The sequence below is a fragment of the Notechis scutatus genome, chromosome 4 (assembly GCF_049901735.1).
Source record: "Notechis scutatus isolate UNSWTSFEM ecotype Mainland chromosome 4, rNotScu1.2, whole genome shotgun sequence".
NCBI lineage: Eukaryota > Metazoa > Chordata > Lepidosauria > Squamata > Elapidae > Notechis > Notechis scutatus.
The window spans coordinates 66,282,896-66,307,389 of NC_142012.1; the positions used below are offsets into that span (position 1 = coordinate 66,282,896).

The following is a 24,494-nucleotide window of genomic DNA, read 5'->3' on the forward strand; positions in this document are numbered from 1 at the left end:
TGCGTTGACCCTGGACTTAATGAAGCACAGTGGACCAACACCAGCAGATGACATGGCTCCCCAAATCAACACAGACTGTGGAAACTTCACACTGGACTTCAAGCATCTTGCAGTGTGTGCCTTTTCATTCTTCTTCTAGACTCTGGGTCCTTGGTTTCCAAATGAGATGCAAAAGTTGCTCTCATCAGAAAAGAGGACTTTGGACCACTGAGCAACAGACCAGTTCTGTTTTTCTTTAGCCCAAGTAAGAACTTCTGATGTTGTTTGTTGTTCAGGAGCGGCTTGACAAGAGGAATACGACATTTGAAGCCCATGTCCAGGATCCGTCTGTGTGTGGTAGCTCTTGATGCACTGACTCCAGCCTCTGTCCACTCCTTGTGAAAGTCCCAACACTTTTGAATGGCCTTTTCCTGACAATCCTCTCCAGGCTGCGGTCATTCCTGTTGCTTGTGCACCTTTTTCTCCCACACTTTTCCCTTCCACATAACTTTCTCTTAATGTGCTTTGATACAGCACTTTGGGAACATCCAACTTCTTTTGCAACTACCTTTTGAGGCTTTCCCTTCTTATGGAGGGTGTCAATGATGGTTTTCAGCACAACTGTCAGGTCAGCGGTCTTTCCCATGATTGTGATTCCTACTGAACCAGACTGAGAAACCATTTAAAGGCTCAGGAACCCTTTGCAGGTGTTATGGCTTAATTAGCTGATTAAAATGGGACACTTTGAGCCTAGAATATTGAACTTTTTCACAATATTTGAGGTTTTCATGAGCTGTAAGCCATAATCATCACAATTATGACAAATCACGGCTTGAACTATCTTTGCTTTGCATGTAATGAGTCTATCTCATATATTAGGTTCACCTTTTAAGTTGCATTACTGAAATAAATGAACTTTTGCATGATATTCTAATTTTTCGAGTTTCACCTGTATAGTTTGTACTAAGAGTGACAGTTATTTGCTTTGCAACTCATTGCAGAAAAAAATGATATGAGCTACTTTCTTTGAAGTCTTGTAAACCCATTTTTCCACTTTGCAGTGGGAGAAACTGCAGATGACAACAAGTGAAAGAAGAAAAATAGTTTGCTCAGTCACATTCCACATTATTGCTATTACCTGTGTAGTTTGGTCATTGTACGTATTGATAGATCGGACTGCTGAGGAAATTAAGCAAGGCAATGACAATGGTGAGTATTGATAATTTCCTACTTTCACATTGTGCTACTTGCAGAATCACTAGAAATGTATTTCGCTAAGTACACACATTGAAAACATAATAGTGGGTTTTATTTGCGTATCCTTTCTATAAAGATTGATTACTTAATATAATCAGTTCTTGAGCTACATAATTTTAATGATCGTATAAACATTTCCTTATCATATGTTCCCTCTTTTCACAGAATCCAACACTTTAAGAATATCCCTTTTATTTTCAGGAAACCAAATCATTACCTCTTATAGCCCAAATAAGTAGTTGCAAACAGGTATTTAATGATTCCTGCAGATAGTGTTTCCAGGAGATTAATTCCAGAACGCTGTGAATAGAAAAAGTTACATGTTTCCTTCAAGTTGATTTCCTGATTGTTTCATGTCCATAAAGTTTTCCTGGCAAGAGTTAGAAGTAATTTGCCATTGACTTCATCCAGGATTTGTTTTCCTCAAGACCTACTATTCCCTGGTGGCTTCTTATCTAAGGCTAACCTGGCCTAACCTTGCTGTATATCAATACAAAGTCGGACAACTTCTGCCATCAGCTGAGATCAAGGATGGAAAGTTGCAAGAGAAATCAAAATAGAAATAATAAATCAATAATCCTATATAGTTCCCAACCACAAATATAGTAACAGAATCATGCAATGCAAATATTATCCTGTGTGTTTCATGCAAACACTGAAACCAGAAAGATTCTGTGCTTTCTGTACTATTTGCAGAATCAAATGTTATTTTGCCTCTGCACACAATACTTGCCACAGGAAAATATAGCTTCTATAGAAAGCACTCTAAATACTGCTTAGGACAGTATATGCACCTGCCATTATTTGCTTTATTGAATAAAACAATCCTATAGATATAGATATCTAATCAGTGACAGGTATACAACTGAACTAGATCATCTTGCTTCTATCAGTTTGTTTTCTGTAGATTAAGGTATCGTGTGAACACAGCTTGTTTGGTCATTTAGTGTGTTGAGCAAAGCTCAAAAAATAGTTTAGTGGTCTTAGATTGTACAAATTCAACTATTACATTCAAATGTACATGTTTATTTATTTGTTAAACTTATTTGTCTCCTGTCTCGCCATGGGCTTATTCATAATAGGCATCTCAGAATAATAAAAAGGAAGAAAAATTGAGTGTAGATAGAAGTAAAATAATAGAAAAATAAAATAAACAATAACAAAGGAATCCAACTAGAATAAATACATCAATATGTTCCTCTGTATATAACTGGAGTCTTAAAAAGCTCAAATTATTCTGAAAAGAATTCCTTTTTTCTTGTTTTTCACTCTGTTCTTATTTATATATTTTTCACTAATAAAACCAAGCATATGATCTTCATTTTAAAAGGTGCACTTTTTCTTCTTTAATGATCCATGTGCCAAATAAATGGTGCGTGGCATTTTTAAAAATGTCAGGAAAAAACCTTCAGTGATAGATTAACAATGACAGTTCAAAGTATATAGGCAAATCTGAGTTCAAAATAATATTCTTGCTTAAGGAAACATCTTTTGATTCTAAAAGTTTATTAAAAAGTTCAAATGCAAAATAATTTATAGGTGTATATAATGAACCCACACTGGCTTTCTATTACCACTAGAAATAATGTTATTTGTCCTTTTGACTGCTTCAAAAGTAGAAACTTGTACATTTTCAGTTGACCTGATAAGATGAAGTTTTGTTTCCTTTCCTCTTGATCCATTCATTTGTTTGTTTTGGAACTCAGTTAGCTCTTCACTCTATACAACAATCAAATCCCCTTAAATCATTTCTTTTGCACCACTGAATCACTTTGTATTCAGTCTACATTCATTCTTGATTATTTTTATTGCAACACTTAAGTCATCGATTCAAAACTGGTATTCAGCAGGTTCTGACCAGTTCTGGAGAACCGGTAGCGGAAATTTTGAGTAGTTCGGAGAACCGGCAAATTACCACCTCTGACTGGAGATTTTACAGTATCCTTCCCCTGCTATGCCCACCAAGCCACACCCACAGAACTGGTAGTAAAAAAAATTGAATCCCACTACTGCATCAATTCCTGCTATAGGTAGCCAACTTGCAGACTTTCCTTCTCCAGCTCTCATTTCCTTATAACAAAGTCGACAGAAGCTTTTGCAAACCATTTCACTGTAACCGACTATACACTTACTATACTTAGACTATACTTATTATACCAGCATTGAATTAAAATTTCTCATCTTGGGTAAGCATTCCACAAGGTGCATAAATGATTTAAAAAAAAAAACTGGAGCAAGTGCTAGAAGTAGAATATATGCATAATTTACAATCATTCATCCAATTTTTCTTCTCATCTTAGATTGCCTTGATCTTTCATACATTGACCGCCAGATACATGTTCCATTTTGTATCACAACATTCATTGTAAATTGTTCAGGTTCACAGCATGAAATATGGCATCTTAGGAATGTAAAGGTAGAGACACATTCACTGCAAGCATTTTGTAAGAAATTAATCCATAAAAAGTAGTAAACAATCAAACACACAACTTGTTTTCAGTCTTGAATCAAACCATACTAAGTGTATCATTTATTCTCAGATATGCTTTGTTTCTATTGTATAACAGTTCTACCACATTCAGTAATCAACATCTTAATTTATATCTACGTAGAACATTGTGTAATTTAAGCATACTAAATCTAGCCAATCATAAATGTTTTCTCACATTCAGACATTTTTCAGTGACTGCTAAAAAGCAAAAAATCTGCACATGAGCACCCTAAAATAAACCTGCACTGCGCTTCCCAAATGCTGTTCCTCCTTGCCTCTTGTATTATTTCAAACAGAATTCTGCCAAACTCCTTGCCAGGTACACTTAAGAAATTGTGCATTCATTCAAGTCAAGTATTCCTTTTGACAGGTGCATAGGCAGTTGTCACAAGCACTTAGCAAATCTTACACACACTCCATAAGCAGACCACATTTGAACAGTTGTACAGTGACAATTCATTTCTGCAGATTCTCAGCAGCTCTTCTTTGTCACCCATTCTCTCATTTCATCAGAAGCAATCAAATTGATGTATATATATAATACACAGAGAGAGAGGGAGGGAGGGAGAACAGGGCAGGTTTTTCACAAAACAAATAAAATTCTTACTCATTCCTGGGTCTCAATATTCTCCCATTGTGTTTATGTCACCTAACAAAAATAGTGTTCTGACCAAGGCTTCCTGAGACAGTAACAATCACACCCTGTTCCCAAAACCCTTTTTTTTCCATTTCAACTGTGAATTATATGCATTCACAGCCCGTAATGAGTCCCAAACAGTTTGTAATAGTCCCATGGAAGTCTGCCAAAGTCCTTCAGGATAAGTCTGATAAGCACACACCTTTATTTTCATTGAAATGCTGCCAGCTACTAAATTGCCAATTATCTATACAAGGCCAAACAGAGCACAAAGTCAACATGGAGCTTTAGATTTTTAAACCGACCAGAACAAACAAAGTTGCTTCCTGCAAAGGCTCATGTCCCTTTGCTCCTCCTTTATGTCTTATGGGAGGGGCCAATCATCTTCAAGCCTTACTCCTGAGTTGCCCCTTTTGTCTTAACTGTTCTTGCCTTCTGGCAGCTCTGCGCAAGCACACACTAGGAACAGGCTCCCCCTGTTCCTCTGCCTCGCTGATGTCAGATTTTGGAGGCCCTGGAGTCAGCACATAACTTTCAGATGGCCCTGGCCCCATCACTGTGTTGGACGCAGATCCCTCATCCAGACTCCAGGACTGTTCCTCCCCACTGTTCGACTCTGCTGCCAGCTCCGCAGGCCACCAGCGGACCATAACAAATAGTATGTTTAATACCATTAATTGGAACTTGATAGCCACTAATTGCTCCTTTAATTATATGCATGAAACAACCGCCTGATTGCTAATTCAAATTGTTTAAGCTATATTTTAGGCCTTTTTTCCATATCCATCATTTTCCCTTGTATATATTTGGTCTCTGTCAAAGTTCTGTTCCTCGTTTTCATTTTTTAATTCATTTTCTTTACTAATTACGCCTCTCATATTCCAAGTTATAATTTTTTATATGCAATGGCTCTTACCTGACAGCTCCACAGATACTGATTTTCCCAATCTTGGCTTTGGCCAGTATGGGTTTCATTCTCTTACCACTTTCCAGGACCATAGGGAAAACATAAAGTTGATTAGAACTTTTAGTTGCATCTATGCAGTATGGAGTTTTTTTTTTCAATTCTGTTTTTTTTTTATTCAAAAGAAAGTTAAAATACAAAACTCCCAAATAAATAAAGAAAAAAGAAAAAGAAAACATAACAAGACATTTAAAAAGTGTATCCAAAAGGGGGGAAAAGCCAACATGTATACACTTGTAATCCCCCCTAATACTGACACTACTATAATATTAGTTCACACCTCTTGCAAAATCGATCTCCCCCCAAATTTTTTAAACTAGTACATCTATTTGCAAATTATTGACCTGTTTTTATATACTATATTAATGACGAAATAGTTAACAGGAACAATAATTATAATAAAAAATATAAGACTAAGGTTTCAAGACTCTGTTAACAAACTGTTATTGTAATCCACTTGTAGGAAGTTTACCACAGCATTTTATCTAACACAAATTGTTCTAAAAGTTAAAAGTAATTTATCCTGGATCAAATTTCCATGTTTGTTTCTTAATGCCATCTCTTATCAATTGTTGTTTAATTAAATATAATAGATTCAGTCTAAACAGTGGGTTTATCTTCCAAACAAATATAATTGATTTCTAGTTAAGTGTGATAAATCCATTCTCCAATTTCCCCTCAGTCTTTGCAGAAAAATAGAATTGTCCCTTTTCCATTTGGTCAGATTTCTAGTATTGTAAGGATATGCAGGCTTGAAATTCAAAGAGACAGATGTGTTCAACTCAGTTCTCTGGCAGTGGAGATATCTTTTTGGTCTGCAACTTTCAGATCAGAGTCCTTTTGTGAATCTTTATCCAAAATTACATGCCTCTACACTAGAGGTAGGATTCAATTTTTTTTTACTACCGGTTCTGTGGGTGTGGCTTGGTGCGCGTGACTTTTAAGAGCAAAAAGTGAAGTAAAATAATCAATTCAAAAAGATACGAAAAACTGGAATCTTCAAGATTCTCCTTCTCAAATGGGTCCAAAAGTCATCCTGTGTCATTCTTGAGTGCTCCCATTCAAATCCAGGGGACAGCATTTCCAGAGAACCAGCTTTAGCAGCAAAAAAAGAGCAAATCGTTGGTAATAGATTTTTTTCTGCAGTCATCATGGGAAGAAGTCAGTCACAGTCTGGAGTATTTCTTAATGTCAAGAACAACTCTTGCCATTAAAAAAATAGTTCCATTACAATTTAGCCACCGGAACAATCAAAGCCCAGCTTTGCCCTGAGCATGGAAACTAGGATCACTGACTCAGATTATTTTGCAAAACAACATACAGTTGCCCTTAGCTCATCCAAAGGGAGAAACACGCTGTGAACATACAGAAATATAGTCAGGATGCATATTTTCTTTATTCATATTAAGTCTTTTAATCTCTTCTACTTCAACAGCAAAGCTTTTTCCATGTTTAAACAAAATGGACTGAAGAAACTTAATTTTACAAAGGGTTGCTAACTACATAGCCGCCATAGTCTTGACATAACTACCATTTGTTGACAGTTAGAAGTTATGACTGTGCTGAGTGGTAATTAAGACAGGTTCTCAGTTACAGCCATTGCCATATCCCCATGGTCCCATGATCAAAATTTGGGCACTTGGCAGTCTGCCTGAATTTATGATAGCATGTTACGCTTCATTCCCAACATCTACCTATCTCCCCCACGTTATTTCGTCTGCCCTGCATTCTGCTGCTTCCCACCTCTGCCACCCCCAGCTGCCTTAATCATCTTCTTCCCACTGGTGACAAGAGGTGTCTGTGCCAAGGCAAGGAAGGTCTTGGCTCAGCATCGTGGAGGCCTCATGCAACCTTGAAAAGAGACACCTAGGCACACCTAGAAATGGGAGGAAGATGGTAAGCGTTAACTGGGGTGAAAGTTAGATGGTGTGGGATGGCAGGAGTAGCTGTCAGAGGAAGAGTTCAAGGAAACAAAAAAGCAGAGATGGGAGAGTGTGGGAGAACTGAAGTGGAGATGAATGTGCTCAAGAGAAGCATGAGGTCCTTGCCTAACAACCGCAGCTGGAATTACCAGAACTACCATTGTTACATGATGCAGTCACAAGAACCTTCACCTAAGTACCACTTCATTTATCAGTGAAAATTCTTATCTTGAATGAGGTCATTAAGTGAGGGCTACCTATAAGAGATAACTTTTGTCTTTATATGAAAAAAAAAAGTGTGCTTCTGAACCACTCAGCAAATGAAGATGGTTGAATAGTCCTGACCAATTTAACATTAATCTCTTTCTCTCTCTCTTTCTCTCTCTGTCTCATGGAAAGGAGTCCTAGAATGGCCATTTTGGACAAAGTTGGTTGTGGTAGCCATTGGATTCACTGGAGGCCTTGTCTTCATGTACGTGCAGTGTAAAGTCTACATTCAGTTATGGCGAAGGCTGAAGGCTTATAACCGTGTGATATTTGTTCAGAACTGTCCAGATACTGCCAAAAAACTGGAAGAGAAAAATTCTTCCACCATTCAGAACACTGAAATTAAAGATACTGTTGTGGTTCCAGTTTCACAGACAGAGACGAACTGTCAGCAAACAGAAGAAACTATTTCTGATGTCATGCCAGTTTGATGGAAGTAGCATTTCTTTGGGAAATAAAGTGAAATGTTTCTGTTAGCTACAGGAAAAAAGATAATCAAATCCAGAGAGTATATTTGAAAAAAAGAACGAACATAAAAAAAATAGAAAGGAAAATTGATAAGAAGCTGCACATTACCTCTGAAATGTAACAGAAATGTTTTTTCCACCTTTCTTGCTAAGTACAGTTAAAAGTGGAAGTGAAGAAGATAGAAAAGCAAAACTTCTAACAAAGAACATGCCAACACTACTATTGATGGCTTAAAAGAACTGCATTTGCAGAACTTCTACTTATGTTCTGTTTACAAGAAAAAAAAAACTTTGTGTATTTGCTACTATGGTCTTTTTGCTAATTATTGTAAACTGGGTGGGGGGGAGAGATCAAAGCAAATTTTTAAGGTTCTTATAAAGGTATGCATCGAAGCACAAATTATCTGTTTGATAATGTGATACTTAAGGTGATTACCCTATAACATTTCTGTAAAAACAACCACTTATTACGTAATAATGGGTTTTGAGTATTTGTAAAGTAGAATATTAGAAATATTTTTCTTGGTTAACAATAGACCCAGAAATAATTAACAGCAAACTCCCTGACAAATTGCTACATTCATCTGGAGCAGCAACTTAGTTTGTAATTATTCCTATATAGTAGATTAAGATAATTTCTTGGCCATCTGTACGATTCTTCTTCGAAAGGGTAATTCATTAAATCGGAGTATTAGGATACCAGAGTACTTTTGTTAACAAAAGGCTTTACAATTTCCAGTATCTATTTATTAGGGTGAGAAATATGCAAAAAAAAAAAAAAAAAACCCCACCCAAAAGTTACAGCCCAATGCTGTTTTAAAGATAAAGATAGCTTTGAAAAAGTCAATGTGGAAAGCCTTCACGTTATGACAATATTTCTTCAGTGTGAACTTAATTGACAATGTATATGCAGTAACTTCTAAACAAGAAAGAATTTAACAGTTAAGGATTCAGTAGTTCATTTGGTACTTATTATTTTAATATATTAATATAAAATGAGGTATGATTAAATGAGATACTTAAATTTCTATCAATGTAAGAATGCAACCTGCAGGGACCCAATGAAGTTGGCATCCCATTTCGGAAGTATTTACCCAGAAGGTTTAAAGAAAGTAAGATATTTACAGAAAAATAAGTATCTTATTTCTATCACTGTTATGCTTGTGATTGTATTGTGAGTTGTGCCCAAGTAACGTGAGTTAAAGAAGAAAACAGTAATAAGGGGAGCTTATGGTGAAAAACTGCAATTGGTTATTTCTAAAAGAATTATAATTCATGCTGCAATTTTTTTAAAAAAAGAGTAAAGTCTTTGTCCTGAGATGATTATATTTGTTTGTTCCATTGAGAAATTGCAAAAGCAGTTAACTTCATTAAGATAAATGGGTATTTTCTCACTGATGTAAGTCGGAGTTACCATTGTCAGAAATCTAGAGTATTAACCATAAAGTTAATATTATACAATATGATAGATATGACAAGAATTATGATGTTGGAAAGCTTTCTGAAATGAAAACTGAATAACTCTATTTCAGATAAAAGAAAAAAAATGACGTTATAGTATTTTGTGGTGTTTGGACGATCCCATAATTTAATGCAGATAATGGGACAGAAAGTCAGGCCACAAGCTGAAATCAAATTCAAAACTGAATGGTTTGCATTTTTTTTTCTAACCAAGATCAAGGATTATAGTTTGGGTTATATTTATAATTTGGAGTGGATGCTCCTTCTCCAACTATAAATATCTATAAATGTGACTATGCTTTGCATAGAAGATCACTATGGCATTAAAAGCTGAGAACTGAACTTATATGCAACAAAAATGCACTTTCAGAGTAATACTGCAATGTGAATTTCTTATCATTCTACTCAATGTTTGTCAGTTCAGGCAGTCAGCTGCCCAACTGCATATTTTGCAGAGACCATACAATGGCGCCCACACAGAGCAACATGGTGTAAAAGGATTTTCATGCATGTGACAAAAGGTAAATGGCTGGTTATTCATATATTCAGTGCAAGTAAAATACTAGATTCATAGAAATGTTGGCATGTTTATATAGCATGATGCACTGGGAGAAAAGGTCTACATCAGGGGTGTCCAACCTTGGCAACTTTAAGACTTCTGGACTTCAACTCCCAGAATTCCTCAGCCAGCTAGGAATTCTGGGAGTTGAAGTCCAGAAGTCTTAAAGTTGCCAAGGTTGGACACCCTTGGTCTACATGATTCCCATACCAAGATTTAGAACTTATCATTATGCCAGCCACAGTTTTAAACCAAGATTTGTTTTGGCTTAATTCCATAGAATTTAGGGAATTATGCTATTTTTAAAACCTGATTCACATGGAAACAGGTATGAAAAAACAGCTTTCAGTTGTATTTAAAAATATATATTTGTACCACAATTTGCAATGTGCCATCTTTGATGCTGTCTTTTATGAGTACCAGTTAAAGTGTATTACAGACACCAGAAAAAATGTGGAATTATTTCATCCGTTAAGGAAAAAAAAAAACAATTTTTTAAAATTCCATTTTTTTTGTTTGGTTGTTTGATTCTTAGGCAGCATTCGATTCCAAATCATCCTGCTAGCTATAAATCTAAAATACTATTAGTATAATTGCTACAGGTGGACAGCAGACAATAGCAAAGGTCAGTATTGGATTGTTGCACAGATCCCCATTTACCTGAAAATTATCTTTCAGTTTCTGAAAACTGCACTGCAATCTATGATGCAAATATTTTATTATACAGTATATAATCATTGGAATTGCAAGTTTGTTCCTTGTTTTACCCAGTTCTCTTTTGTGGGTAATTTGTGTATTAAAAAGGTTCGGGAGGGCGAGAAGAAAACTAATTGTTGTGGAATAAATTTGTATTTGTAATAAACAGATGACTCTTAAGTGGCTATAAATTATTTCTTTTTTGATAGAAACTAATCATGTTTTTATTATATATTTATCCTATGTATTTTGTGTTTCCAGTCTGAAGAATTTCAGAACTCCAGTCTGAAGTTTCAAACTTGAGGAAGATATCATTGCCTTATCAAATGCCCTGAGAAGCAGTCTCAGTGCTTTGGATGACATTTAAGTGAGAAACGGCCTGGTTAAAACCAAATGTAGTCCAGTCCTTTTCCTGAGCAAATGTTCAACTCAAGAAGAAAAAAATCAGGATTGCATTCTCTTTCCCCGCTCCTCAGGAATGTAGTTTAATGTCATCTCAGTAGCCTGAATATGTGCATCAAGATCCGATTTATAAATCAATGTTAAGGAACTTTGTTTTGAAAACAGATCAGTCCCAAAGTAGAAAGCCCACTAGTAGAATCTCTGAAGCCAAACTGAAATCAAGTTATTTGCTTATCCAAAAATTAGTAATTTTGAATTATGAAAATATTACAACTTACCACATGGAATATTGTACAATTAAGGAACCCAAGGGTCAAATCCAAGAAAGAAGGCATCTTGAATAGGCTAATCGGTATGCTTTGTTCAATACAGTATAGCCCATATTTTAACTCTTTCCAATCTTATTTTAAAGCCTGTATTTTATTCTTTCCAATTCAACACAATATTATAAATAAATTAGAGACTGGAACACACAATTATGTACCTATGTATGCTTAGCAGGAAAGCTTTTTGTAAAAAGAGCTAATGTTAAGAGAATGGGGAAACAGTTCCTCCCATTATTTTTACTGTTTTGAAGAATTCAAGGGGAGGGGGGAAAGGTATCTTAAGCTTTATATAGAGTCCTTAATAGTAACTCCTCCAAAATTAGACCACATTTCTTAAGCCCAACCTCTCAAGTGATATTATGCACTATGCTTCCAATCTACAGCTTCAGGAAGGAATAATGCCAGAATGCACTGTTAAAATTTTTAATGTAGACATTTAAAAATGTTGCTACATTTTTGGAATATGGGATATGGGAAGATGCATTTAAGTTCACCTCTAAAAATACTTTGCTCCTATTGTAATGACAATCAGATCGATACTTTTCTCTTGAAGAACAACAGGGGAAAGGTAGTAGGTGAGGTGGAAGATAAAAATCGGACGTTTGCTTCGTGAGCTTTAAATCTGTTGTTTTGTTGCATTTTAGGACTCATTAGAATGATTAATTTAGACTAATCAGAATGTGGCTCTATCAATGAAACATCAAGTATTTTTATGACCTTTATACACATTGCACTATATATTTTTTAAAAAAGACAATGCAATATTATAAACTGTAGTGGTCAGAACTGCAGGTAATCATGGTTGATTGAAAGAGGTTTCTTGCTTCTTGCTGCCACAGACAATCAAAATACTGGTTTGCCAATCTGTTTCAGATATCCCAGCAATTTCTCTTTAGTCCACATCCTGTGCTGCAAGCAATTCATTTCCAGCTTCAATGTTTGCCTTCTCCATTCTACCACTACAGAGATCTTTACTGGATAACTTTCTCATTTTAATATTTGGTAGCTTCTTCAGGTCTCCATCCCAGTCTCTGGTAGAAATGGAAGAAAAAGGACAAGCATTAGGTGATGGAAACTATAATATTTATGTTGGTGATCAATCATTGCTCCTAATTAAAACATTTTTACGTTAATTAGAGTTAATAACTCACCTGAAATATCGAAGATGTTTACAGTTTACAATGTCAGGGATTTCTGTGGAAAGAAATTGAATCTAGATCAACCAATAGATTAAGGAACTTTTGTTATTGTAGTTGAAAGAGACTAACTCATCTCTTTATTTTGCTTATTTTAGAAATTAAAACTGATAGATCAAAATATCTTATTTCAAATGTACAGGATACCCCAAAGAATACATTCAAAAGGATGGAATTGGATTTACTTAGTTAGCAATGTAAAAAAAAAAAACCTGATAAGTATTTATTCATGTGATTTGGTCTTCTGAATCTTTGAAATAATTTTGGAATAATATTTTAATGTGCAGATTCATAGGAATTATTTATGTGTTAAAGATATTAGTATGTTAAATTATATCCCCAAACTTTGGCATGTGACTGATGTATTGTGGTTGTATCATGCCATCAGTGCTAATTGTTCTGAGGATTTGGAAAAATAGTGCTACAGGTAGTCTCAATTTATAACCATTTATTTAGCAACTGTTTGAAATACAATGGCCCTAAAAACAGGTAAATTATGATCAATCCTTGTACTTGTACAACTATGACAGCCACAGTCAAACAATCAAAATTTGGATGATTAGCAACTGACAATTATTTCTGTCAACTGCAGCACCTTTGATTTGATTAACAACTGCATTATTTAACCACTGCAGCAATTCACCAAACAACAGTGGGCAAAAAAGGTCATAAAATTACATGAATCAGAAACACTGTGAATTTGCATTTAAATCAGATTGACTTCAATCATTAAGAAACTCAAGTTGACAGAAATAATGTTATCACACTTAACTCTTGCTATCTTCTCTGAATGTCCATTTGTGTGTAGATTATGTACATATATTAAGTACTTTCAGGAGAAAAAACTACTTGCAACAAAGAAAAAAATTCTATGCTGCCATATCAAAGATATTCTTTTAGCCAATTAAGCCACTTTAATCAATTAGTCTGATTTACTACTTAAATGTTTCATATCAAATTTGGAAAAGCACATAATTTTTCCAGATAAAACTATAATTAACTGATAAGACAAACTAATGAAATGGTAAATACTGGGAAAGAAAAAAAATCACACCACTGAATGGTCATTTTTTCTCAATAAAGGACAATAGAAATAACTATACATTTTAAAGATTATTAGTCAATATAACATTTCATCTTAAACTACCATTTCTAGTAACACTCCCTAGCAGTATAAATCATTTTTCTCAAATTAGAACCAAGTTAACTAAAAGATATGGAAATAAATATTTCTCCTTAAGTATTTTACAGTAAAAAAAAAAAAGAAAGTGAAGTGGACGGGGTAATTTGAATAGAAATTACAAACTTGTCTAAACTTGTATCAATTCATCAGAAACAACGTTACACTGACCATCTATTATTTTAAAATCTGCATGAAGCTGATACTTGAATGTCAAGTAAAGTTCAACAGCATACAGAGAATAAAGTATGAATCATATATGAGAAAACAACTTTTATTTACTTCAGAAGAGGAACACATGTTACTGCTCTGTTAGGCAAGGTGTCAGGATTCCAACAATCGCTCTAATTTAATCATGATTGTCGAGCCAAATTTCAAAAAACTTCAAAAGATTCATTAGAGGCGACATACTGGCACTGCCCCGTATGAAGCCAACTTTGGCATACGTAATTTACAATCACCTGTGGCCCCGTTTCCCTCCCCCCTCCCCACGTCATATAAACCAGATTCTCCAATTGAGCACGTTCACAGGCTGGGTGTTATCATTCACTTTCTCCAATTAAATATATTTGCGGGCAAAAGCTCTGGTATTTTAGTTACAATCTTTTAAAGATAAAGAGTTGGAATGTACTTTCGCTTCCAAATTTCTGCACTGCTCTTCCAGATTTCCTTCCTTCCCCCTCCTTTTTTTATGGCAACTACTAAAACAGACATAGGAATGTTTTATGAGTTGACACAGAGTTCTTATATTTGGGGCACGTTTTAATAACAGTACTTTTTAGCACAGCATACCTATGCCATAGCCTTCATATTGTTGTCTTTCACGTTCCATAGTCTGCTTGATTACGGTTTCCCTGGAACTATGCTGTCTAGACTGTCTTCCTTTAATGCTATTGTGCAGTTCGATCTGCTCCAACTCATCACGAAATCTCTGCAAATAACTAAAACACAGTAAACTGCCATTTTAGGAACATTTTTTTTAAAATAACACTTCTTTTCAATTATTTAGAAACACTAAATCATCTTGAATATTAAAAGAATAAAGAATACATACAAAAACACAGACATTTAAACTGCCCCAGAAAATATTTAAGAATATAAGAGGTTCTTCTCTCTTAATGTCATCAACCACCCAAATTTTAAACAGCAATCTGACTGACAAAATAATTAATAGCAGAGCTTTCTTTAGCCAGGAAAATATTTTTAAAAAGCAGAAAGTATATATTCTCTCAAACTACTTTGCGTATGTTTCAAATTAAAGTTACTTTTTAATTTCAGCTCATATTTAAAATAAATAACAATTTACAAAATCCAGAAACAGGATATTTGAGTCTAAAAGTGTCTTCAATAGTTGCCTATAAATAGTACACAACAAATATGTATTATTCTAGAAAAACAATTAGATTAGAATTGTTAATTTAACTGTGTCTAATTACTTATAATTAATATAAATAAAATGTTAAAATTACACTGCATGGGTAAGTATTAAAGATGCATATATCAACAGATGTTCTAATGCACCACACAGAACAGGGTATTGTTTTGATTTTGAAAAACATATCAAGCAGGTAAAATTATGAACATTAACTCAACATTCTTGTTCCAAACACAGAAGATTTGCTATAAACCTACTTTTCTACTAATTCAGAAGCTTCTTTTTTTGTGTATTCCGTTTTATCAGGATCAAGGTGACATTGAAACCAAAGCAATTTTTCACCTACAAAAAAAAAAAGAGCAAAACAAAAGTTTAGTTCATTGCGATATTCAATATTTCTGTTAAATATCACAGGAATGTTAATTATTCCAAATCATTAATGAGTCCAATGCATTTTAAAAATCTATTTTAGCTATTGATCACCAATATTGTTTTTAAAAACAAAGAACCACTTAAACTATGAAAAAATACGTGTATGAAAAAAAATCTATGATTTTTTAAGTAAGTTTGTTTAATATAGGCACAAATTTACATATAGAGTTATATATTTCTACATGTACAATGAATATATCAAAACAGATATTTGTAAAATCTATAAAAATGTAAACAAAACCAAAAATGTATTATAGTTTTCTCTCCCATCTTTGAAGTTATTTTCATGTTTTGCTTCCTTCTAATATTAATAAAAATGTAAAACAATACAGTACTAAATTATTAATCCCATAAAATAACTAAAGTCTACCATTGGAAATTTCCTTTCATGTGCTCATTACTTACTGTCTAAAAACTAGCATCTGTTTCAATTAGGCCTTTGACATTACTGTCAAATAAAAGGTCATATATCGATATATTCATTTTTCCAGGATATTTTATTAAGAAAGGACTAATAAATCTAGATTTCACATCCCTACAACAATTACAAGGAAAGAGCATATGAACCATATTTTCTACGCAATTTAAACATAAATTTATAGAATGGGTTGACAGAAAAGAACTAAATTTCATTCTAGAAAAAAATACAATTGTAAGGTAGGTAATTCAAATGCTTGACATATACTTTTTTTAGGATTAAAGACAACCCAAGAGAAATGGGACAATAAGCGTGCAAATGATATCGCACAGTTATATGTAAAACTTTTGTGATTTCCTTGTCCAATGTTTTCCAGTGAATTTCTAAGTAAAGTAATACTTCTATATGATACAAAATGCATATTTCTGAACACATACCAAATTTAAAATTTAGATGCCATTTGTCTACAAATTCAAAATAAGGGTAAATACAGAAGATACAAAAGTTTTGACAAGATTTCAATCAAGAATTTGCCCCAAAACACCTTCAAAGCATTTTCCAGGACTAGTGAAGAATATTTCCTCTTATTGTTTTTGGAAGTTTTTTCCTCATTCTTCTTTTCAGTACCCTTCTAGTTGAATGTGTTGAGATCCAGTTTTAATTTCAGGCATGGGATTATGATGGTCATTATAAAATCCTCACCTTTCTTGTCTGTAAATTATTTTATGACTGATTTAAAGGCTTGTTTTATTTCAGTGCTTCAGTTTTAATTTCTTCACTCAATGTAGAATTAACTGAAAGACCCCCCAAAATGTTGCTACAATTGCCTAAATGCTGGGCAGATTCCGAACCAGAATCCTGCTGAAATGTTTACCTGATACTAGAGACCACATGTGCAACTTTAATAAGACTTTTTTGTAGATCAAATCTGGAAAAGTTATCCAGGTCACTCTTTTGATTTGTTATTTGTCTATCTCCTTTAAATTATTAAGACACCAGCCAGTTTCATTTGTATATCCAGTGCAGCATTTTTTTTCCACATGATTCTTTTAGCCTGTCATTTTTAAATCCACTTTTAAATCATTCATTCTTGTCCAGTAAAACTTGTTCCTCTTCCATAACCTTTTTTAAACACAAGTCTATCTATAATGCCAGACATTTATGAGGCCATTGTTTTAAAATACCCTTTATCTAATGTTAAAGTACTTTTTTAAATATTCTTTGATTAGTAAATCAAATGTGTTCTTCTTATTAAATTGTAATATTTAGTTCTTTCTGGTTCCCTTTAGTGTCCAGCTTTCAAAGTCCCATCCTTTCATGTTTCTTTTTTTAAGAATTCAAAACAACTGCATTTCCCCATGGAAAGGATTGTTAAAATTAATTTCAAAAAATCTTATTTCAAATTCATCCGGATCTTCAATCCATTTGTAATTTTCCAAAAGTGATGTTTCAATCACCCTTTTGCTGTATATGTCTTAATTTTGTATTTAAAACTTCCTTTGCTAAGGATTGCATGTGTAATTGCATAGGTTCCTAATGGCTAGAAAGCAGTTTAAAAGCAATTTCCAAAAGTGATTAAGAAACATGGCTCAGTGAGCCTAGCATGCACATAGATATATAAGATAAGAGCTTAGCTGGAATCCATCAACTGTTTGCTCCTCAATTCCTGAGCCAACCACAAAAATTCTGTTCCTGCAATCTACTAACAAGAAGAACCTGTGTCAAGTACAAGTGGATAATAAATATTACAATCACTCCTTTTTTCAGAAAAACTTTGTCAGGCAGAATTGGTTGATGGGCTGACCGTAATGTCAAGTTGGAGATGTCTAACACATAATGAATCTTCACCAGAAGTCCTCCTATCTAAAATATTTTTTTTAAAAAAAAGCCAGCTAGTGCACTATCCATTGCCAGAACAATGGGGAAAAAAAGTAGATCTGGTTATTTATAAAAAGAATTAAAGATGTAAATGTAATAAATGCTTTTATTTACTAATGAAGAATATGTTTGTTAAAAATTTCTTTAGTTTCTCACATGCACAATTTCAAAGATATGCTTTGTATTTAAAGATGAAAAGCGAGTAACTGTAACTATTAAATTGTGATTAATATTCTCTTTTAAAGAAAGTTTATGAATTACACAAAACTTCCAAATGTTATAAAACATACTAATAAACAAATCAGAACTGTATAAAAGAAATAGTATTCAAAAATTCCAAGTAATAGTAGAATAGGATACCTAATATTAAACCAAGTACATATAGTTGATATAAAGTTAAAAAAATATTAGCATTGGCTAGAACTTCTTCCAAGGAAATACTTCAAGATATGCAACAAAAATTAATTTTACAAAATCATACCTGCAATGCTGAGCCGAAAGGCCTTTTCATTTTTCAATCTGCAAAAAAAAAAAAAAACTACAATGTATTTATTTAATAACTTTATATTCTGTTGCAATTTCATGACATATTTAGTATTTACAATAGCACAATCTAATTTCTAAAATATGTATAGCCAGTTGAACAAAGTATATAAATTGAAGAAACTATACAAGAATTAATTTTAAAAAATGTCTTTCATTTATATGTAAAATAGAAGCATATGAACCATTTTTCTCTGAAAGAGAAGGAATCTGTTTAGCAAAGAAAATACCTACTTTATTTACCAAGTGAATTCTTAACCCTAAATGGCAAGCAAGTGGATTACACATAAAGATGTTTACAATATATATTTTAACATCTGCTATAACACTAGCTATTCCTTATGGCATACAAAAGCTCTGAGATTATAAAATCTGATATTAACACATCTGAAAAGCACCCCAAGCAACCATCTAACTCACATTTTACCATTTTATAAAGTGATTAAGATGAGAGACTTGACTGTATTGTTGAATTCCAGTTTGTGAATCCTTTAAATACTCCATATTCCTATATAAGTATAACTTAAGCATGATCTATTTTCCATACATCTTAGATAAAGAGAACACAAATAAATAAGGTAAACTTTATACTTGTACATTTATTTATTATATCTAGTTATAATGTAATTACATTACACTGGCATATTTCTATGATATTACTCCCAGCAATCCCTAATGAACAAATGATTCATTAACAGTGCCTCAAAACTTAACGAGTTCTGCAGAATTAGACAACTGACAAGATTAGAAAGTTATTAGATTAATGAACTGAAGAGAACATTTTAGAAATACTGAGCAGATTATTTTACTGCAAAAAAAAAGCCATTCCTATCTGCTGTGTGAAGATACAGTGACTTGTCAAAAACCTCTTCTCATTAGAAATTCTCAGGAAAGGCTGGAAAAAAACAACTCCTGCACGTCTACAAGATCTCTTACTTAGATGAACAAAGCAACAGGAACAAAGTATGTTTTTATTATACCATTGAGATTCTTTTCTATGCTAAATGAACAGAAAGCACATGGTGACATAGCAAATACTTTGGAAGAAAAGGAGAAACAGAAAATCGGGAGCCCACTCTGCATTAACTTAAGATTAACTTCTACATATCTGCCTCTAAATATATTGCACCAAAATCTCTGACAAAGATAAATTATAGGACATGAATATGTCATGTTATCATAAACCAGAGGTTTAAAACAAATACATTTTTAAATGGCTACCATTTTTATTTCCAAAACACCACAGCCAAATTGTTTAAATCACCAGTAAAAAGATAATCTAAAAATAGGTTTCAAAGTGAAGGTTTTATTAATATTGTACTGCATTATACTATTAATACTAAAGATTATTTGCACAGAAATTGCATCAATATTATAAAGAATTCTATTTCAGTTGTAAATTCCTGGGCTGGGGGTTACACGCATATTAACTTCTCCTTGTCATTGATCTTGATCAGGAATGCTGGAGAAAAGCATTTCTATCAGTGACCTTGCTACAGACTAGATTTTTAAAATTTTAGTACCAGTGGAAAATCAATGATCTATTCTCCACCAACTAATTGGTCACAGCAAGATCAGTTTTCGGCAGTTATTCAAGACAATCCAAGGACATGCATGATGCAAGTTTTGGGTGTGTCATATGATCAAAACGAAAGAATTTCAGAAATAGAGCATACTTGTACTTTGTTTTCCCAAAAATAAGACCTTGCCCAAAAATAAGTCCCTAGTGAAGGGGAGTGCATGGGTGCCAACTGTGTCCAGCAGCAGCCACAACCCAGGCAGTGTAGGTGAGTTGATTACCTGTCAAAGCAGCAGGCAAAGGCAGAGATGGGGGGAGACACGCAATCTGCACGTGCCATGTGGGCTGCGGGAAAGCCAAGAGTTGGACTGGAGTGGCAGGCGGCTGTGGGACGCTCATCTTTACGCCGCAGCACCAGGAACAGACGGAGGCAGAAGTGCATGGGGAAAGGCAGGCGATCCAGATGCACCACATGAGGTGTGGGAAAGCCAACTGTTAGTGGGCTAGAACAGATGGGTGGCCGCAGGAGACTGGTCTTTGGGTCTCTCAGCTTGCCTGCGGATTGGCGAGGGCTGTCAAAATCGCCTGCCTTCTGCCCCGTGCCTCTGACCAAGTCTTATTTTCAGTTAAACACGGTAGTAAGATCAATCATGGTCAATATTACTGCAAATGATGAAAGATCTTAGAACTGGACAGTAATGGATTGCTGTCATTTGTGCTTATATCTTTATCTCATTTTTAATACACACTTAAATAAATTGCAGATTAGTAAGATAAAGGTAAAAGTTTCCACTGACAGTTGTATCTGATTCCAAGGGGCAGTGCTCATCTCCATTTGTTAGCCGAGGGAGCCTGTGTTGTCCAAAGATACTTTCATGGCCAAGTGGCCAGCACAATTATACGCCAAGGTATATGGAACACCCTTCTCGCCAAAGTGGTAGCTATTTATCTACTTGCATTTGAATGCTTTCAAACTAATAGGCGGGAGCTGGGGCAGCTTTCTAACTGAAAAGTTCAGCATCTTTAACAGCTGAGCCATCAATATTTCTAAAGCAAGAATATTATCCCAGATACCATTCAACATCAGAAAATATATAAAAGCTTACTTTTCCTTTTTAACCTGTTTGTGTGCTTCTTTTGTAAGTTGAGCCGCTTTTCTGCTGTAAGGATGGATAGCTTTCTTCTCCTGCTCCCCCCCTCCTTTTGGTTTGGCAGTTTTGGGCTGAAATAATGAGTCAAAATAATAGAAGTATTTAATAGAATTATTTACCTTTCAAGCATCAGTCAACATCTTCCATATATTCATAACACTTAACTATAGAAGATTGTTATAAGGATCTTATTTACATATTTCTGTACTTCTTTTCAAAATAAAAAAGTCCTAAAAATGTATAAAAATCAGTACTGTTCCTAAATTATCAGACTCTACCGATAATCAACTGATGCATTCTTTCATTGTAAGCTCATAAAACTATCATCAGTTTTTTTTTTCCAACTTTTGTATGTCTTATTGGCAACCTAGTGATAGCTTTAAGGAAGCATTTTAGCTTTAATCACCAACTACAAAAAGAATGAAAGGTGAATGCATTCTAACCATAGAACTCAAATACTTGAAGAAGTGATAAAAATGCACACAAGGAAAAATAATCAAATATTTACAATATTTACAATATATAATTTAGGCTGATAAAATTACACATGTAAAACATCAGTGATATTTAATAGCACTGTTTAATATTAATATAGCACTGTTTAATAGCACTGTTTAATATTAATATTAATTTAATATTAATTAACAATATTACGGTGGAGCGATGGCTTAGCAGTTAAGACAGTGGGCTAAATAATCATATATACCTTTTTTCCCTGCGCCACTGCAAACACACAGATCGTCCAGGTACACTCCTTCCTTTTTTTTTATGTTTTATTTGTTTTATTTATATAACATGTAAAAATTCAATTTCAAAAAAACAGTGCGTTGTCCGGGTACAATTATTTTTAGGAAATCATGTTTACAGTAGTATTCATCACAGTAATATTAATACTATAATAACAATAATATGTATATACTTTAACAAATCTCATTGGTCCTTTTTATATCCCCATATTTCTAATTTCTGTTTTTTATTTTCTAACCATTGATAAAATAAGTCCCATATCAAGAAATATTCATTTTCTTCTTTTTCCTTATTTGTAAGCCTTAATCTATCCATTTCTGAACATTCTAATATTTTCTTAATTACACTCCCATCTGTCAGGATCTCATCGTTTTTCCATTGTTGTGCAATTACAATTCTGGCTGCAATTAATACATGTAAAATCAAATACATATTCCATTTATCATATTTTTCTGGCAGGATGCCCAATAAAAATATTTCTGCTTTCAAGTCTATATGTTGCTTTCTCGTTTTTTTTCTAACCAAGTATGTATTTTCGTCCAATATTTCTTGGCTTTTGGGCATGTCCACAACATATGGTAATACGAACCAGGCATCTGGCACTTCCAATATTTAGTGGATCTATCTTTAAAACATTTTTGCCAATCTTGTTGGTGCAAAATGCCATCTATAAAACATTTTATACAAATCTTCTTTATATGCACTTGACAGTTAATTTAACATTTCTATCCCTCAATTTTTGCCATTTATCCAATTCTATTGCATATCCAAATTTTTAGCCCAAATTGTCATTGTCTCTCCTTTCTATAAAACCGCCTTTTCCAATACAGATCAGCATTTGAGTGCTACAGACATCAGCAAAGACTACATCCAGAAAATGACACAACTTACATATTTATGTCAGATGTCAGGGCACAAGTACATAATAATGACTTTACGTGATATCAGCCTATGCAGATTTTCACCAACATGCGCCAACTCAGAAAGCTCAAACTGCCCAAGGAGCTGCTGATCCAGTTCTACAGAGGAATTATTGAGTCTATCATCTGCACCTCTATAACTGTCTGGTTTGGGTCTGCAACCCAACAGGACAGACACAGACTTCAGAGGATAATTAGGACTGCAGAAAAAACAATTACTACCCACCTGCCTTCAGTTGAGGACCTGTATACTGCACGAGTCAAAAAGAGGGCTGTGAAAATATTTACAGACCCCTCACATCCTGGACATAAACTGTTTCAACTCTTTCCCTCAAAACAACGCTAGAGAGTGCTGCACATCAGAACAACTAGACACAAGAACAGTTTTCCCCCGAAAGCCATCACTCTGTAAAAAAATAATTCCACTGTTCAACTATTTACAAAGTGTATACTATTACTGTTAATCTTCTCACCACTCCTTATCACCCATCCCCTCCCACTTGTGACTGTAGGACTGTAACTTTGTTGCTTGTATCCTTACATTTATATTGACTGTTTCCTAGTATGATTTGATTGTTAATTGTACCCTATGACTATCATTAAGTGTTGTACCTTATGATTCTTGATTCTTTACGAATGTATCTTTTCTTTATGTATACTGAGAGTATTTACACCAAGACAAATTCCTTGTGTGTCCAATCACACTTGGCCAATAAAGAATTCTATTCTGTTCTGTTCTGTTCTGTTCTATTCTATTCTATTGCATACTGATGAAATAATAGCTGACGATGAACTTGCCCAGGTAGTTTCATGCAATCATTAAACATCAGAGGATAAAGAAATGACACTCCACAAGGAAACAATTTGTCTGCACGGCTGACCCGAAGTAGAATTTAAGAATTTCCATTGCAATCTCTAATAGGTTTACTTTGAAACAAGTAAATTATTTATTTATTTTTGCAAAGCGTAAGATTGCATTTTGATCACCACAAACGCACCATGTTGGAAATACGTTAAAAACCAAACAAATGCATTTCAGCAAGGCTAAAAACTAAAACAAATACGTTTCGGCATGAAGTTTGTGCGGTTACTTAAAGGGACATCGAAACTCCATCGTCTCTCCCGCCGAATCCACTGCAATAAATGGCCACGTTTTTCAGCTCGATCCTCCCCACCGTGCACCCACCCCAGGCTCACCATCTTCACGAAGCGAAAAGCGGGCGCGTCTCTTCCACGGGCAACAACATCCACGTGGTTGTTTTTTTTCTGAACCCGGGCGAGTCCCACACTTTTAACCCGTCCGGCTGGATCGACAGGCCCCCAGCTGCTCCGTTCCGTTCAAATAAGGACCCGCGCCGCGTCCTATTGGATCGCGTTTAAACGTAGTCAATACGTTGGATTAATTCCTCTTCCTAATCCACGAAGGAAGCGTATAGAAATCACTTTCTGGAAACCCTGCTAGCTTAAAAGAAGTCTTGAGGATGTCGGTGTTTAGCTGTGTGCCGCTGATTCCTCCCCGTTGGAAAAAAAAAAAAAGTGTAGAAATCGCGGATGCCTCCCCAGCATGTCGTTGTAGCCAATGAGCAAAATTACTCTTAGGAAAGAAAAAAAATCGATCGATGAGGCCATTGATAGGAATTTTTATTTGCAACTCTATTCACTGATTATACCAATTAAGAAAATTAATTTTAAAGTGAAAAGAAACTT

The 24,494-nt window shown here is 34.3% G+C and overlaps 2 protein-coding genes across 5 annotated transcripts in view; one reads left to right on the forward strand and one right to left on the reverse strand.

Moving 5' to 3' along the window:
• MARCHF1 (membrane associated ring-CH-type finger 1) overlaps positions 1-9,307 on the forward strand; it is a 161,433-nt gene extending 152,126 nt beyond the window's left edge. For all 4 annotated transcript variants that reach the window (XM_087963653.1, XM_026675820.2, XM_087963654.1 and 1 more), the window contains 2 exons: positions 1,041-1,188; positions 7,650-9,307. In XM_087963653.1, coding sequence (XP_087819779.1) covers positions 1,041-1,188; positions 7,650-7,948 — 447 coding nt within the window. In that variant the 3' untranslated portion in view covers positions 7,949-9,307. The remainder of the gene's footprint in view (positions 1-1,040; positions 1,189-7,649) is intronic.
• Positions 9,308-10,881: 1,574 nt separating this feature from the next.
• On the reverse strand, positions 10,882-24,053 carry TMA16 (translation machinery associated 16 homolog). Its single transcript, XM_026675822.2, has 7 exons — positions 23,985-24,053; positions 21,076-21,191; positions 18,389-18,426; positions 15,437-15,521; positions 14,597-14,745; positions 12,580-12,622; positions 10,882-12,459 (listed from the first exon to the last, which is right to left on the reverse strand). Exons 1-7 carry the CDS (start codon positions 23,985-23,987, stop codon positions 12,321-12,323), a joined length of 573 nt encoding a protein of 190 aa, XP_026531607.1. The 5' UTR covers positions 23,988-24,053; the 3' UTR covers positions 10,882-12,320.
• Positions 24,054-24,494: the final 441 nt, after the last annotated feature.

Excerpts from the sequence above, each read along its gene's own strand:
- TMA16 (XM_026675822.2), bottom strand. Across the intron at positions 18,427-21,075 it reads AAACAGGTTAAAAAGGAAAA|ATTGAAAAATGAAAAGGCCT; the intron begins GTAAGCTTTTAT and ends TTTTTTTTGCAG. Across the intron at positions 12,460-12,579 it reads AAACATCTTCGATATTTCAG|AGACTGGGATGGAGACCTGA; the intron begins GTGAGTTATTAA and ends CATTTCTACCAG.